General features: G+C 40.0%; 1 protein-coding gene across 1 annotated transcript in view; it reads right to left on the minus strand.

Moving 5' to 3' along the window:
- Positions 1-1,385: 1,385 nt before the first annotated feature.
- Positions 1,386-17,878, minus strand: part of LOC115013313 (SH2 domain-containing protein 3C-like) — a 61,403-nt gene continuing 44,910 nt past the window's right edge. Inside the window, exon 13 of the mRNA XM_029439524.1 lies at positions 1,386-2,576. Coding sequence (XP_029295384.1) covers positions 2,526-2,576 — 51 coding nt within the window. The 3' untranslated portion in view covers positions 1,386-2,525. The remainder of the gene's footprint in view (positions 2,577-17,878) is intronic.

The following is a 17,878-nucleotide window of genomic DNA, read 5'->3' on the forward strand; positions in this document are numbered from 1 at the left end:
ACCGGTCAATTTTGTAGTTTTTCTACTTCGAGGAAGGCGTCCAGAAACACTTAACAGAAATTATAGGGAGGACTGCTTTTCCCAGAAAGCATCTGGCATGGGCGTACTGAGTAAGACACGTTGGAGGATCACAGTCACAGTCCAGAAAGCACAGCTGGGAACACAACATCTGGAAAAATACTACTACTATTTTACCGCTATATATGCAGTATTTTATTATAAAAATTATATTGAGATTAAAATGTATTTAATTATAATGGGACATATTTGCAAAACATGGTAAAATAATTAAACGTTGTTGTAATAACATAGAAAGAAAATATTTTTATTAGCAAATGATTCTACCGAAAATAAACGTTTGGACACTTAAGTTAACCGTTTATATTTGTAATGAACTGTAATTCTTTATAGAAATAATTCCATCCATCCATCCATCCATCGTATACCGCTTATCTGGGGTTGGGTCGCGGGGGCAGCAGCTCCAGTAAGGAACCCCAAACTTCCCTTCTCCGGGCCACATCCGCCATCTCCAACTGGGGTCTCCTCCCAGCTGGACGTGCCTGGAACACCTCCCTAGGGAGGCGCCCAGGTGGCATCCTTACTAGCTGCCCGAACCACCTCAACTGGCTCCTTTCAACGTAAAGGAGCAGCGGCTCTACTCCGAGTCTCTCACGGATGGCTGAGCTTCTCTCTAAGGGAGACGCCAGCCACCCGTCTGAGAAAACCCATTTTGGCCGCTTGTACCTGTGATCTCGTTCTTTTGGTCATGACCCAGCCTTCATGACCATAGGTGAGGGTAGGAATGAAGATCGCCTGGAAGATCGAGAGCTTTGCCTTCTGGCTCAGCTCTCTTTTCCTCATCCCAACCGCTTCACACTCGGCTGCGAACCGATCCAGTAACTGCTGAAGGTCACAAACCGATGACGCCATCAGGACCACATCATCTGCAAAGAGCAGCAATGAGATCCTCAGGCCACCGAACTGCAACCCCTCTCCTCCACAACTACGCCTCGATATCCTGTCCATGAAAATTACAAACAGGATTGGTGATAAAGCACAGCCCTGGCGGAGGCCAACATTCACTGGGAATGAGTCCGATTTACTGCAGAGTATCCGGACACCACTCTCGCTTTGGGCGTACAGGGATTGGATGGCCTTCAGAAGTGACCCCCTCACACCATACTCCCGCAGCACCTCCCACAGTATCACCCGGGGGACCTGGTCATACGCCTTCTCCAGATCCACAAAACAACAAAAAAAATCCCAAATTTCTTCAAATAAATGTGAGAAATCTGTATAGATTTTTATTATACAAAATGCAGCACGAGTCAGTTGTAGTGCACAGCGACACACATGTAACAGATGTGACAGTTGTATCCAAAGAGTGAGGTAAACATGTTTATTTCCATTTCACATTTCAGATAAATATTAGACATTAATAATAAGATAATATAAATGCTCTGTCCCTGCGTGCTCTACTTGTGTGGTTAGGGTGAGTTCACTCTCTTCCAATCCACACAGTAATAATAAAAGATACAGTTTGTGTGATAATGTGAAGAACTTTCATTTGGAAGAGAAAAAAAAAAAGCAACATTTCTGATAACAGCGCCACTAATCTCAAGATTACATTACATATTCACTTCGAATTAGAAAATCCTAATGATTAACACATGATGGGGAACACAATACAACAAATGAAAATGTAGATACAGTGTTATTCTGTTATTGGGTTGTATAATATGACATACAGTTCATACAGTTGTAGATTTAGGGAAGGTCCAGCCTTTCATTAGGCTAACAGACCGAGGCACAGCCTCATCTTAGAAACTATTTTCATGAAGAAAAAAAAACGTTTCTTTTGCAAAACAAAAGCATCATACCACAACAGAACCTGGCACCGTAGCACATATTTACACTGATCGCCTTCCCTTCACGATTTAGTTCAAAGTGCGTGTGGAGACTCCTGCCCCACTCAGGTCACAATGACAGAAGGAGAGTAGGTTGGGTGTGGACACAACAGGTTTATTAATCATACATCTGTGCCAGGACTTGTACACAGTCACACGTTCCACTGTTGGTCTGGACTCTCTGTCTCTCTCTCGTTGTCTCTCTGTCTCTCTGTCCAGCTGTCTGACCTCCAGCTGAGACAATCCAATCTCTCCACCAGCAGCCGGCGCCATAACCACACCCCACTTCCATAGTAGGATAGATGAAGTCTTTTAGCATTGACATTCTGAGACATTAAAGTGGTGTAAATCCTCAGTTAAGAATATATATATTTGTAAATAATCGAATAATCCATGATGAGGATGGTAAATGAGAATACAGTGAGTTTGTGAGAAGACAAAGCACCAAAGCAGGAGCTGTGATGCCATAAAACTGTACATTTTGCAGCTTCTTGGTTTGCATCTTTTGTCCTCCAGGGTGCTGTACTACCTCATGCTTCAAGTGCCTCCACCGTCCTCTGCATCTAGTGGTTTCTGAGCTCATCCCGGATAAACAAAGTTATTAGAAACATGTCGTGGTCAACGTGGTCTGACAGGCGGCTCCAGCCTGTAGGACAAGGCGGTCAGGACCTGGTCAAACTTGGCTCTCCTCGGCACCCTTTCTCCCCCAAAATAGCGACATAAAGATTCTGGAAGTCAGTCAGGAAGAGCTCCAGGACCTCCGCCTGTTCCGGGAAACCTGCAACATCACATCACCATCAGTGGATCAACAGCAGAGTTCACAATTTGCTTATATTTCTTGCTGACCACTCTACGCCTGGCGAAACAGAGGAACAAGTAGTATTACAAGACTGGACGGGCCGGGGCTAGTTATCTCTGCAACCCAACACATAACATCAACACTATAATCTCTTCACATCCTGTTGTTAATGTTTTTTTGTTTTATGAATATTATAAACTTAAATTATAGCCATATCTTATACATAGATATCTATATATAGATATAGATATATCTATATATATATCGATATCGATATAGGCTATATAGATATAGATAGATCTATAGGTAGATATCTATCTGTATATAGATATATATATGTATATATATCTATATACTGTTTATAGATATCTAAGCACTAAAGCACTAAAACTGAGCATTTCAGACAGAGGGTAAATCCAGCTATATTCAGATAGAAAAATAAGATTTTTCAGACTCAGTAATATACTGAAACAGCTGGTCGCTGTAGTTTTTTAACAAACTGCATTCAAACAGTAGGATATAGTGCATTTGTTGTGGACTATTTTCAACGGTGGATTAATCCCAAACTGCAATCTCCGGTTTTGAAAAATGAAGTCAACGCTGAACTGAAAAAGTGTCAGTGAACAAGGTTATGTAGTGAGCACGAATACGTAGTTACTAAGAATACTCTATCTACTGTATGACGTATGTAGGTGTAATGCATACCTGTCAACCCTCCCGTTTTTCCCGGGATTATCCCGTATGTTTAACCTTTCAAACAATACAATACAATAACACAGAAGGTGAAGACGAAAACATATGGATGAGAGTCATAGTGAATGGGAGATAGATGGAGACGCAGTTGTACCTGGGTCATTCCAGAATTGGAGGACAATTTAGACATCAACACTTTTGAAAAATTAACCTTTTATTTTATTGTTTTTTGTTATGTATTTAAGAAAAACAAATCAAAAAAAGTGATTTGGCCAGCAAAGGCATCAAATGTACACTTTATATTAGAGATTTTATTTGTTGTGTGCCATGTTTTGTGCAACCCTGTGACACATACTCATTAAGCAGAAAAAGGTATTTTAAAACATATTCTTCAATAAAACTCTTTACTATTAAGTAAAAAATGTCACATTTATATTAAATACTCATGTAGTTTTGGATAAAACTGGTTAAATATTAATTTAAGCAGCTTTTTTAATTGATCTTGCCCAACTTTTCAATTGTCACATGTTTCTTTTGACCAATTTCAGTATTTAATTTTAAATATTTGCTCAAATACATTATGCATATAATCAATCAAGCTAATAAAAGGACATTAATTGAAACTTTTGGGAGCTGAGAAAATTATTTAAGGTTATTTTAACAGAAAATGATATAGTAACAGGGTTGAAATTAGAGTAACAGGGTTGCGTAACGTTACTTTTTGTTGTAGATCATGACATAAATGTGACAAATAAATACTCAGGACCCCAGAAATGTTGTTAGATAATATGTTATATATATTTTCCAATGAAGGATGAACAGGAAGAGTATCAATGATACAAAACAAACATGTCAACACAACAACAAACTGGGTATGATCAAATATAAATATAAAACATTGTAGTATTACAGTATGGAAACAACCTTGCTTAAAGATTAATGAGCATTTTAAAAAATAGTCATGAGCTGACAAATATTAACTAAATTGAACATGTCCCACCCTGCTGCAGCACACATTCACTTTTCGTGGCATGCCAGAGTATTCCATACCTCCCTTGCAATAGCCATGTGCGTGATGTAACGTTCTCTGGGGGAGGAATAAGAGTCAGCACATCCTGTAAGGGATACCAATGAAGATCTTCCCTCAATGGCCAGTAAAAACGGTTTTACCCCACTTTGTGCAAACATTTCACTTGGCAGTGGTTCTCATTCACCTCTGTGATGATCCCTGGGTAGATAACGTTGTCATACAGCAGGGCACACCATTTGCCCACAACCTCTGGGCTGTGCCACTATGGGGCCTTCTGTTGGGTCATCAGTGGCAACAAAGGTGAAGCACTTGTTTTTTTTGGCAATCACATTCCAGATTCCCTTTTGCCGAACACAAACAGCTGACGTCGCGGTAGAGAATCTTACCAGGTGAAAGAGTAACAACCTGGTGAAGCCTCATTGTAGATGGTACGGCTGGGAGGTCAGAAGCAATTTCTTTTACTGCATCCTCCATAGCTTGCTCTGGAATGTAAAACAATTTTACCTCACTCAGAGCTTGGTACAGAGACAATGCTGTAGGGATATCAACTCCTTGGCTGACAAGCATGTCGGCCCTCCTCTTTAATGTGCCACCAACACCATCTGGGGCACCTTTCCCATGGCTGGCTTCAAAGTAGTTCCATGTTCCACTTGTAAACCCTTTCTTGAACATTTCTGTGCAAAAGAGGTAAACATTGCCACGTTGCTTATACTGTGTGCAAGGACCATCGCTAAAAAATGAATGGTTGTCACATCTGGCCATGTCTCTCGAATTTCACTCAGGATGGGCTCCAGGTGTTGCCAGATGGCAGGTGGCCCCTTCAGTCTTGATTCTGAAATAGTGCAGAAGGTGGTAGGGGCAGATCCCCAACATAGTAAACCCCAGTGTGCAAAGTTGCCTGCTGGTGTGACGCACCAAAATGGACAACTTGTATTTCAGCACTGTACTTGCAACCGTAGTTTTCTGAAAAGTCAACATGGGCTACACATTGATTTGCAGCAAGGTTCAGCTTCAGGGCCCGTGAGAAAGCATATTGCTGCCTTATGTTGAAGAGATGGCGCCTGAACTTCTGGAGAAGAATGGCAAATTTTTCCACTAACTCTTCTTGTGAGCATTCAAATTCTTTTTTTAGAGTGATCTTTGAGGCTGCTCCAGGATTACATTTGTGTTCTTTGTCCACAGTGGCCCATTGAATGTAGGAGACACGATCAGTTGCTTTGTAGTGTCTTGATAGTGTGTATTCTTTTTTGCTGCATTGCTCACATTCACCATATATGCATTTCTGGTTCTTGATGTCACATGTGATGGCCTATGTCAGGCCCTCCAAATTGGATGTTCTCGTTAACCAAGTACTCCTGTCTCCTCTGTTCATCAGCATCACGCCTGGCACGATAGCGCCTTTGCTTTTCAGCAGCGCTCAATGCTGTGCTAGAACTCTGTAGAAATCAATTTCAAAAAGGCTATTAACCTCTTGATTTAACCATGATTTAAACACATTTGTTCTTTTTGAGTTAATAATTGTTAAGAAAATGGTAAGTAGTTGCAACCTTAACATGCTTACGCTACCCAGTGGCAATAAAAAAAGGAAATTCATACTGTGGGAAAATACATTTAAAACATTATATTATGCTAAATTATACATATGGAATTGTACTATAAGTAATAGAGTAAACTGAAGGAAATGCAACCCTGTTACTGAATGTCAACCCTGTTACTCTAATTATAGTAACAGGGTTGCAAGTAACAGGGTTACAAATCAATGCTAATTTTAGCATTTAGCTCAGGAATTAATGCTAGCTGCACAATGTAATGATAATGTCAAGGAATGGACACACTTAGATATCTAACTAAAGAAAGATGTTAAAGGGTTGGGAAAAAGCTGAAGAACTCGGAGCTTAAATGTCGAATCAAAACAGCAATCTCCTGGTGTAATCTATATATTTATTTAACGCAATAAGTCAAACAAAGAAAATATTCTCAGCTGAGGACACATTTCGCGTCGCCGTTTCCATAGACCGCATGGCTCAAAAAGCCCCATCGTTGCGGTCTCACGGCTCCGCTCCAGGTGTGTCCCGAAACATTTGAAATCATCGCATCTAATACAAGGAGTAGGCGTTGACCTTCTCCTCATTGGTCCCAGTTTGGCGCCAACACGATCCTCCGTCAGCAGTCAGGAAGTAATGGTTTGTTGACCCGTTTTCTTAAAGGGGAAGTGCCCCTATTATGTTTGTAATACACTCAGTGCAGAAAATACATAATTGCAGAGAAACATATTCGTAGTGTAGATATATATATATTGATTGAGGTAAACAAATACATACGATAGTCTTTCCAATATGGATTAATTTACCTGACAATGTGTTTGAAATGAATTTGTTTTAGTCTCATAATGTGAGTAACAGGGTTGCGTTTGTGTGAGTGCCACACTCCATCAAGAGTGAAAAGATTGGAAATATACTAAAAATAAAAGGGAGGACTTACCTTTGGTCTACCCATGGTAGTAGCACATGACTTGCTGATGTCATTTCCTCTGTGTGATATGACTAACAGTTTTTTCACTTCCTCTGCCAAGCTAAAAAGGTTTCAGTAACAGAGTAGCACATACATGTTATATTTGACATGCAAGTTGATCACCAAGAAACTGGGACAAGAGAAAAACGCTATTTATGGGGTGTTTTTAGGTATTTAAAATAATATTTTGAAACAACTTTTTCTGCAACTCTGTATACAGTATATTTAAGTATATTTAACACAACAAGTGAATGGTTTAGCTTTTTGGGCATGGATAATTAGACCTTTTATATGGGGGACATGAAATGTCCTCCAATTCTGGAATGACCCACCTGTCAAACAAATAAAAACTTTATGTAAGTAGCAAATGGGAGGAGACCTTCCCTTATTTATTAAAAGCAGTCGGGCAAACTCGTGCTTTTTGTAAAGTGTGCCATTCAGATGTTAGCATCGCAAACGGCGGAATAAGCGATGTTCGCCAGCAAGAACAATCGTCCAATCACAAGCATACACTGTCAATGACTTCATGTGTGACAAGAACTGTGTCGGAGGCAGACCAAGTGACCAAAGCTGAGGGAAAGATGTCGATGCTTTGCGTTAAAAATAATGTAGCCTTCAGCTTCTGCGTTGATCTCAGTCGCAGTGTAGCGGACATGTTTCCCGACTCTGACATCGCAAGGAAGTCCTCGTGGGGAAACAAAAGCCACACAACTCGTGAATCATGAAATAAATTGATGATAATAACTTATCAAATAAAATACATAAATCTTATAAACATGTCTGTACAAGTAATACATACTTTAAATAAACATGTATTTCCTGAATGTATATACCCGTCCCTTATGTGTTTACTTTTACATTGGTGACTGTTAAAATATGGGCGGAGTCCGGCAAAGAATTTCCCTTATTTTGAAATTCCAATGTTGACAGGTATGGTGTAATGTTCATTATGCTAACATCCTCCGAGCTGCTGTAACCGTCAGAGCTGTGCGACATACAGTCAGCCGTCTGCTGTGAGGGAGTCTGGACGCACCCATGAACTCGTGACACGTGATCTCTGTGGCCTGGGATGCCCTCAGTAAGTGTTCATATCCAAGAATCCAAGACCAGTGAAAGAGTTTTACAAGCTAAAATAGGGATACGACTGGTGGTATGTTGATATAAACTTGTATTTATTTTTTATTGATTTCAGTGTGGTTGGTCTTGTGTTCATGTTGTATTATGCGATTATTGCTGAGATGTATATGTGCATGCAAAGAGTATGCAGCTAAACCCTGAGGACTAGCAGATGAATGCTACGGTTTCAAAGTCTAGCGACTTCCAGATGTTTCCTGACTGAAAGAATGCTTTAAGCAACATGGCTTCAAACAGTGCTCATTTACAACTCTAGTATTCCTAAAGTTCAGTTTAAAATGCAAACTCACAGCAACAGGAGAACACAATAAGTAATAATAATCAGCTCACACAGTTGCCTCATGTTTCCTGTTTGCAGAAGTTGTAGTAGTTGTCATAGTTGTAGTAGTTTTTGTTGTGGTCTTCACACTTTCGGTCGCAGACTAAAAACCCACCTGTTTCAACAGCTTTCATGGCCAATAATACAAAATAAAATAAACATTCTGTATTTAGCACTTAAATTGGTTGGCTTATTGAAAGCTATTGTACTGCGCTTAAAATAATTTCACCTATTGGAAGCTAATGTACTTGTTGTTGTATCCTCAAGATTGTTTGTACTTATTGTAAGTCGCTTTAGACAAAAGCGTCAGCTAAATGTAAGGATGTAGTAGTTGTAGTAGTAGTAGTAGTAGTAGTAGTAGTCGCATATGTATTATCTTTAGTCAATATTACTTTTGTTTACACAACCATTTTATTACATGCTTGAAGCACTCTGTGAATCTAAAGCTCACAGTTGTGGTTCTTATTCTTGTTAGCACGATATGTGAAAGCTCATTTGACCTTGTAAATACAAAAGGCAAAAAGGCAGCTGCTATTAAATCCCATTCATAGTTCGACACCTATCATTACTGAGCCACACATGTGCATGAACACAAAGCTGAGAAACGTGACAGAGAGAACATCTACCAAATCCAAACAGCTTTTTGCATCATCTTGCAGACGACAGTCTTACTCAATTCAACTGGCAATACTCAGGTATTAATAAAATACCTTTTTATTAATGGATTAAATCAGTGGTTCTCAACCTTTTTTGGGCCAGTGCCCCCTTATCCATCATCCAGGTCCCTTACCCCCCCCCCCCCCCCCCATCAAATGTAGGCTAATTGTCTCCCCTGAATCTTTTTATGTTGATTATTATGCTGTTTGTATTATTATGATTATTATTCTTAGTATTCATTATTTATATTACATATTGAGTATAATAATTTAGTATTTAAATTCTTATATTATTTTTCTTATCATTAGGCTGCTATATTATGTTATTATAAAAACTTAAATTCTCTAAGATTGAAGTTACATAATAAAGTTTTTAAATAATAATAAATATTATATTATTAAAATATTTTTTTGTTGTTGTTGTTTTTTTACCTTCAATTGCCCTAATACGCCATGTACCCAGGGAGCAAACAAAGACATTTTATTCAGGAGTGTTAAACAAATGCAACGGTAAGAAGTTTGAGATTCAAACTTTATTCGGTGTCAAAGACTGCAGCCAGTCAGGGTCAGACATTCAAACTGTATCCGGTGTTAAACACAGCAGCCTGAGAATTGTGAAACAATTTGCACTCTTAAGTGATCCAACGATAGACGAGCAGCCAACAAAGTCTGAGGTTTTTTATATATATATATATATAGCGGAGGAAAGGAGAGGAGAGGACTACAAAGTGCAAAAAGTCAAAAATCCAACACATTAATTATAGATGGAGCGACGTCGACCCCATCATTCAAAAACTCAGGCGACAATATTATCTTAAAGGCACACAGCCTGAAACAGAACCAGTGATGCAGATGTTAGCTCTGCTACTACGAGCAGCCAGAGTGCAGCTCACCTGCTGCTGGTCCAAGTCCCGACCAGAGCGTTAGTGCTTCACCATTAATTCAGATTAGTTTTATTGATGGTGTATCCTTGGGGGCTGAGGGGGGCAGCGCTGCTTTTTTTCAGCACTTTATCGCTCAGCAAAATAGAAATAAAAGTCTATAAACACACAAAGTTGCCTGAACACTGGTCAGAATCAATTCAGAACTTGGTTTATTGCCAAGTACATTTACTCATTTTTTTAAATCTCAGATTTAACAACATACCAGAGCCTATAAAACAGGGGGGCGACCTTGTTCCTATCAAGGGCCATTTTGATTTTTACAAAATCCTTTGAGGGCCATACTAATTATTGAACTCATATCCTTTTAAAACACAGCCCATTCATTTCACCTTTCTTTTATGCTGTGCAAAAAAAGCAACTTTTTCATCCATGTATCTTTCTGTTTTATTTTTCCATTTTTTTATGTTCCACTCTGCAGAGAGCTGCTTGTTGGGCCAAACTCCGCCGAAGAGTGTTAACTTTATCCAAACACACTCTTCCTTTCATCTCATGCAGTTTGGCATGTTTCATGCTGTAATGACGCTCGAGAGCCTTTTTCATCACCGCAAGTGCGTCCGCACAAGCTAGACACACTTCCACTAAGAAATAATCGTTTGTCCATTTCTCCTGGAAAGTACGACATTCCGCATCCACCTTTCCCTATTTCTTGCGTGTGTTCATGAATTACCTTGAGGGCCGGATCAAATGGTCTGGAGGTTCCCCACCCCTGCTATAAAACAAACACCCCCCAAAAACACATGAACGATGTTCTCTGAACGCCCCCATTGGGAACCCCTGATGTAGAGTATGTGCATGTCTACATACAGGATGTAGGATTTGTATTGACAGTGACCGATATGTAGATATTTAAAAAATGATGCATTAAAACTGTATAAATATCTATAATGTGAGCAGTACTGTTTTGATGTTACAGGGTTATTGACAGTGGAAGATGGCCCGCCTGAAAAAAGCATTCATGTTTCTGATTGTTTTGGCTTTAAGTGTTTATTATTTTTGTGAAGTTTGAACGGGTTGTGATGGGTCTATAGTGATATTGTCTAATAACTTCAGCGAAAAAGGTCATGTTTCTGCTCTGTGTGTTTGTTAGTTAGAAAGATGTCTAAAATATCTAGACCTTCAGTCAAATTATCAGTTTATAATCCACATCCAGGAATGTTTTGAAGGATTTCTTGCAAGTTGTTTTTTTTATTTTTTTACTGCACTTATTTGAATGAAATAAGTGCAGTAGGGTTAGTCTGTATACTGACCGTCTCACCTATAGTGCTTACGAGCCTGTTGTCAAACACAGGCATATAAATAGTATGAAATTAAGATGACGCTAATATTGGCCTTTTTTCTGGATATTGCATACTGTGTACATGTCCTTACCACTCTTCTTTTGTACATTTAGGTGTACATGTGAAAACTGTACAATTATGGAAGCAATTGAAGAGCTGCTGCCAAGAAAAGGATGTCATGGAGGAACTCAATGAATATGAGGGACATGGTGCAAACACAACCTGCATAACAGATCACCCAGGATTCAAGTCAAAGTGTCTGGATGTTTGCGTGTTGCAGACAGCCTACCAAAGGTATTCGAAGAGGGACAGACAACAAGCAGGTGATCAGCCACGTAATGAGTAAAGTTACTTGTGTGCACAAATGTGTAGAGCTCAGAAACTTTGATTTTTGGGAAGTCGAATGGTCACAGTCACAGAATACATAGATAAATAAGCAAATAAGGTTGAAGTGATTACCATTGACATGTATTATCTTGTACTTTACAGAATGTATCACTATGTGGCATACCGCCAGCTGGTGAGATTTTGTTGGGGAATACTTGGTAAGAACCACAGACTGCCATCATGTGCCATTCAAAAGATCTGTGCTACGTTTCCATCTGACAACTACACGTCGTTCAAGTATCAGCCTTTTATTAGAGTAAATAACAAAACACAATGTCAGTTCAGTGATTGAATCTGCTTCTATACAGCACAACAGCATCCCTCTTCTTTGGTTCTTGGTGGATCTGGGACTTCGAAAAGTTCCTCATCAACATTGTCTTGGCACAAAGCATTGAGTCTCGGTCAAGAGTTCAGTAACATACTCTGCAAAAAAGATGTTTTATAATCAAGCATTATATATAATATATATATATATATTATGATGCTGACCTTTAGAACAACCAACCTGGATTGGAACTTGCAGTCCAGCTGACCTGACACGTGGTCGCGCCTGCATGGACTTGTGGTGTGTCCGTGGAGGGGGATCCGTCTGCACAGCAATTTCTTTCTGACATGTCTGAAATGTACAAAACACAAGCTTTACTAATAAATCTTTCAAACCAGCTTGAACTTGTATTGCATGTTTATACATGTCTGCGTAAAGAAAATATCTAATAACATTCATAATAAAAGATGTGGTTGAATTGATTGAGAGAGCAATGATATCAAATTAAACAAATATATGAATTATGTACATGCATGTGGTGTTTGTATTTTTAACACGTCATGTGCAGGTCTACTGGTACTACAACTGTAATGTACAGATGACGTACAGTCTGTATACTTACTGGTGTACACACAGCTTCCTCCCCAGTGTGGATGTCCAATAGATGGTCGCTGATCATACAGGTATCCTCAGTTCTGTCAGCTGGCTTCATTCACCAATGTTTCAATACCTCTGTAATAATAGGGTGATCGTTAAAAGTTAAATAGACTCACGCTTTTACTCAAACTACAGAATGAAATGGGGAAGCCTGTTATAAACATTGAATCTATACTTAATTAAGCTAATGAAGTGTAATTAGCTAAAGTTATTAATACTACAAACAATAACACACAGATATCGGCTAGGGCCTGGTGTAAACTCGTTACATACAGTAGGCCTAGACCGACTATGGCTTTATGCTTGAAACAATAAATACAGTAAACAAGTAGCACGGCTTACCTTTGCTCTCTCCCTTTTGGCGAATGCATTTCGTCGTCTCTTTGGTGGAGGACTCTGCACCGGCGGACGTGTTTGAGTCGGCGTGCTGGCTTGTGCTGGCTGGGGTCTCGGCAGTATTGTAGGCACAGCATCTGCAGTTCAGTTTTAAATTCTTTTTGAATCACATTTCCTTGGTGAGCATAGTTTGTTCGAAACACGATCTCTCTAAGTGCTGCCCACAAATCATCGGTTTCATCGACGCACTTGTCTTGTCCATAAACGCGACATTTTATCATCTTTTGGCCACAGAAAGCTAGATTTGGAGACGGCCCCACATCCCCATACAACACATCGCTTCACAATTCACAGCCTTGGAGATCGATTGTTGTCCGTTCTTTCTTGTAATAATTGACAGCAGTCTTTGCTGGATGCTTCAACGCAGACAAACACTGGCGGCGGCTGTATTCTACTTGTGACGTCATCGCCCGAACATTGCCGAAGTGGATGCTCTCGGCGCAGCGATCAATTGTTGTTAGCAGAAGTCATTTTTATGCTGTTATGATCGTGATTTATTACGAATACATCAATAATAAAAATATATATATGGCATATTTCACAATAGATATGCAACCTCTATCATATACCAAGCCCAATAACACTGACGAAATATAATTTCGTAGGCTCTTTAAAAACAGGCATTAAGTTGAATGCAGCTGTGTGTAGCACTTTGGTCAAAGAAAAATGTCCTGGGACTATAAAGTACATCTTATCTTATCTTACACACCACGGTCCGACAGGCTAGCGAGGGACACAGTCAGGGACTGTTTGAACTATAGACTGTATATAAAGATCTTTATATTCGTTACATGTTTAAAAACAGACAATCACTGTTTTAGAAAGTTTAAGTTACATCTCCTCTCCATGTTCCTACTCCAGCACTTTTTTTTGTAAACTTAGATTGGATAGACCAAGTAGTAAAAGTGAAATGCTAACCATTATTTCTTTGGAGCATATACAACAACTCACTGTTGTTGTACAGAGTAGAGAGAGAGGATTCTCCAGCAGTCAGCAGAGGCCGGTCGTCCTGCTCCCTGTTTACATCTGCCTCCCTGTGGTGGAGAGAGGAAGGACTGCGTTACTTCCTTGTAAAAGAGAAGATGCAATAAAAGCCGACAGATTCAGACGTTTTAGACCTCTACTCCACCAGAAAGCCAGAAAAATAAAGAATATACAAAACAGCGTGTTGGTTTAGCTGGTGACCACAGAGCTCCCTCATGTGGTCGAACCACTGCATGACTCTGATCCTGCAGATTTTAAAGGCAAAGTCCCCTCTAAAATACACTTCTGATGTGTTATTTTAATGTAAAACAAGCTTTTACGTTAAGGTCCCAACAGCCCGTTTGTTTTGGCCCCTGTTGTCAAAACATCTGCTTTCATTAAGCTCTACTTTATAGCAAAAAGAAATATACATGATAAATTACCTAAATGGCAATTATGTAACAAGGAACATTTAAAGATTTGCGTTGCAAAAAGTGTGTGTGTACTTGTACAATGTGGGGACATACAGTAACTCTGATCACTATGAGGACTCACTTTCCATTTGAGGACAAAAATTGGGTCCTCACACTTAAATTAAGACTTAGGTAAACAGCACAACACTCCCTAAACCAGGGGTTACTAACAGGCGGACCGCGGTCCAAGTCCGGACCCAGACGCCAGTCAACCGAGCTTTCAACCCAGAATGGACTCATTCGTTCATCCTTCCCACTGGGAGCACAACACCAGCGTCTCATATGCTCAGAGACCGTGGTGCTCATTACAGTGGTGATGTGAAACGCCACTATGAGACAAATCACAGCGTTTTTGACAAAACATACCCACTCAAGTCTGAACTGAGGGCACAGAAAATAAGCCAGGATGTGCTAGCCTGCGTTAAACTGTTAAACTGTTAAGATGTGTTGAGACTGATTTATTCTAACATTGGTTGAGACTTAAATCAAGATGTGAAAAAGTTAAAGAAAAAGGGAAACTCAAGCTGCTGCTACACTTTATTTTATGTTTCTAAGATTAAGCACTTTATTGCACAATTTTTCAAAAGCTATTTTATTTATTTTCTCTATTATTTTTAAATGCATCCCGAGAAGAACACTATACATATCTACAGTATTATATATATCTGTATAGTTCAATGTTAAGTGACAGTAAATATTGTTCTAAATGTTTTAAATTGAACTTTCTTTATTAGATTTGACAGTCAGTTGTTGATGACGTGCAGACGTTGATACAGCTACTAGGCTGCTTCAATATATATCACACTAATTCATAACGCACGTTAGACATTATGATGCTCTGGACATTTGCTCGCGGAAATTTTCTCTAACTGGACCTTTTAGAATTTTAGTTGAATATCCCTGCCCTAAACCAAACACCCCCCCTCCCTGTGCCGCCCTCAACCCTGACCCACCCCCCCATTGTATCCACCCCCTCCTCTCCTGCCTCTACCTTTCTCCTGACCCCGGCCGCGTGCATAAAAGATCCATCAGAAGTATCGCTGGCCACATTTACAAGTGAAAGAGGCCCAATAATGGAGCGGTTAGGGAGAAGAATAAGGAGACAGAGGGGCACTCACAGATGTGGAGGTGGGTGGGGAAGGGGGGAGGAAGGAGCAGCGTCCCATTGTCGTAGTCCCCCCCCCCCTCAAGAAGGGGAGGGTTGGGAAGGGGTGCGGTGGTAAAGTGGGAGGTGAAAGTGGCTTTTTACACACGATTTGTGATGGGGGAGCAGAGAGAGAGAGACAGAGAGTCCAGACCAACAGTGGAACGTGTGACTGTGTGCAAGTCCTGGCGCAGATGTATGATTAATAAACCTGTTGTGTTCACACCCAACCTACTCTCCTTCTGTCATTGTGACCTGAGTGGGGCAGGAGTCTCCACACGCACTTTGAACTAAATCGTAAAGGGAAGGCGATCAGTGTAAATATGTGCTACTGTGCCAGGTTCTGTTGTAGTATGATGCTTTTGTTCTGCAAAAGAAAAGTTTTTTTCCCATGAAAATAGTTTCTAAGATGAGAGCTTAAAGAGGGGGAAAGTGGAGTGAAAGTACCGAAGAAGAAGAAGAAGAAGAAGAAGAAGAAGAAGAAGAAGAAGAAGAAGAAGAAGAAGAAGAAGAAGAAGAAGAAGAAGAAGAAGAAGAAGAAGAAGAAGAAGAAGAAGGATGGACATGGCGATACAGCAGCTGGGGTGAAGAGGCCTCTAATCTGACCTTCGAACCCCCCCATTCCTCACACCGTGGTGGGTGGGGGGGGTTAATGAAGTCCTCACGGCAGGATCGTGGAGAGATGTGGCATATATAGGAGGCGACGGGATGCCGTCAAAGGACGAGGGGATGTTTCCAAAATGTTGGTGGGTTGATCACCTCCAGCAAGTCACGAGTCAACTTTTTGACATCGCCAGAGAAGAAGAGTTGGCTGAGAAAAGTGAGTCTGAGTAGTTGTGAAGTCGTAACTTAAAAAGGTGTTTAACGTCACGAATACACCAGCAGCGTTTTCTGGTCAATACATTTGTCTGAAGTTGTTTTACGGTACAAGGTTCATTTTTAGTAAAGGCATCAACCAATCATGTTGTGCAGAACGGGTTGAGTTGCGGTTATATTTATGAGTATTGTAATGCAACCGTTCTTACCTTTCACAATAAAAGACAAGACATATAACATTTGCAGGCCTGTATTTTGCATTTTTGTGACCTTTATTTGTTGCGCCCCTGGTGTGTTAAGGCCTTTAGGGAGAAACTTTAACTTTAAAGTGACATAAAATTAGAAAAGAGAGGAGGGATGATGGGAAACACTGATCCCTAGAAGGGCTTGAAACCTGGATGTTGCCAATACATGGTCAGTGTCTTAAACCTGTATGACACCAGGACACACCACACCAGTGTTTTGGCATGTTGTAGCATTTTTACTAAAAATTCAATAAGATTTACTCCATTTAACAACTTTTCCCAGAGCCACATCAGCAGATAGATTCTAACATAACAACATTTGAAAGCAGTAATGAGCAACAAATGTATGAAGTAAAGCGTCCCATCATCTCTCCTTTCTGTTGTTTCTGAGCGTGTGTTATATAACTGGACTGGACTAACACACTAACTGTTCTTATGGATCAGGGTGAATGCAAAAATAAATCCTATCGTGACCCTTTGAGGCCTCTGTAGGTTTATGAAAATCACTTTCTAGACACTTATAGGCTGAGCTAATAAACTTAGAAAACCTCCACTGACATCTCACTTCCTGAGTGCATCTTCCTGCAGCGTTCGGACTTAAAGATGCGTTTTGAATCTTGCACAAAACAACATTTCACTGTGAGCTTGACAGTCCAATCAAACATTTAAAATGTTACCTTATCTTCAGCTCTTCATTTATATCCAGATTAAGAATGATTATTTATTTTCAATCAATTCAATCACCAGATGACCGCCACAAGGAATACATTTAAATTAGAAGCTATTAGGAAAATATTACATGTTCCCCTTTCTTCTGTGTGGACGCCCTGAAATGTCCTCACAACCAACAATGTTCCCACAAGCCAAGTGGACTTTAAGTTGTGACACACACACACACACACACACACACACACACACACACACACACACACACACACACATACACACTAAAGACCTCTGACACCTGTTCATTTCCGATGGAGAACTATTAATTTCCTGCTGAAGGCGATAGTACAGCTACGTCTCTGTCAGAGAGATCACATCTCCTCTGCTTCCTGTTCAGAGATGACAAACAGCAGCTCAACTCATTCTCCATCAGTGACAGGTGGAGAACATTAACATGTATCAATATACACCAATGTCACTTTTAAGTTTGTTTCCAAGACACGGGGAAACAATGATTTGGGGGAAAAGCTGAGGAATGTTATGTAAAGGTTATTTTAGAATACATTCTTTTCCACTCGACCACTGCAGGACAATAA

The sequence above is a fragment of the Cottoperca gobio genome, chromosome 9 (genome assembly GCF_900634415.1).
Source record: "Cottoperca gobio chromosome 9, fCotGob3.1, whole genome shotgun sequence".
Taxonomy (NCBI): domain Eukaryota; kingdom Metazoa; phylum Chordata; class Actinopteri; order Perciformes; family Bovichtidae; genus Cottoperca; species Cottoperca gobio.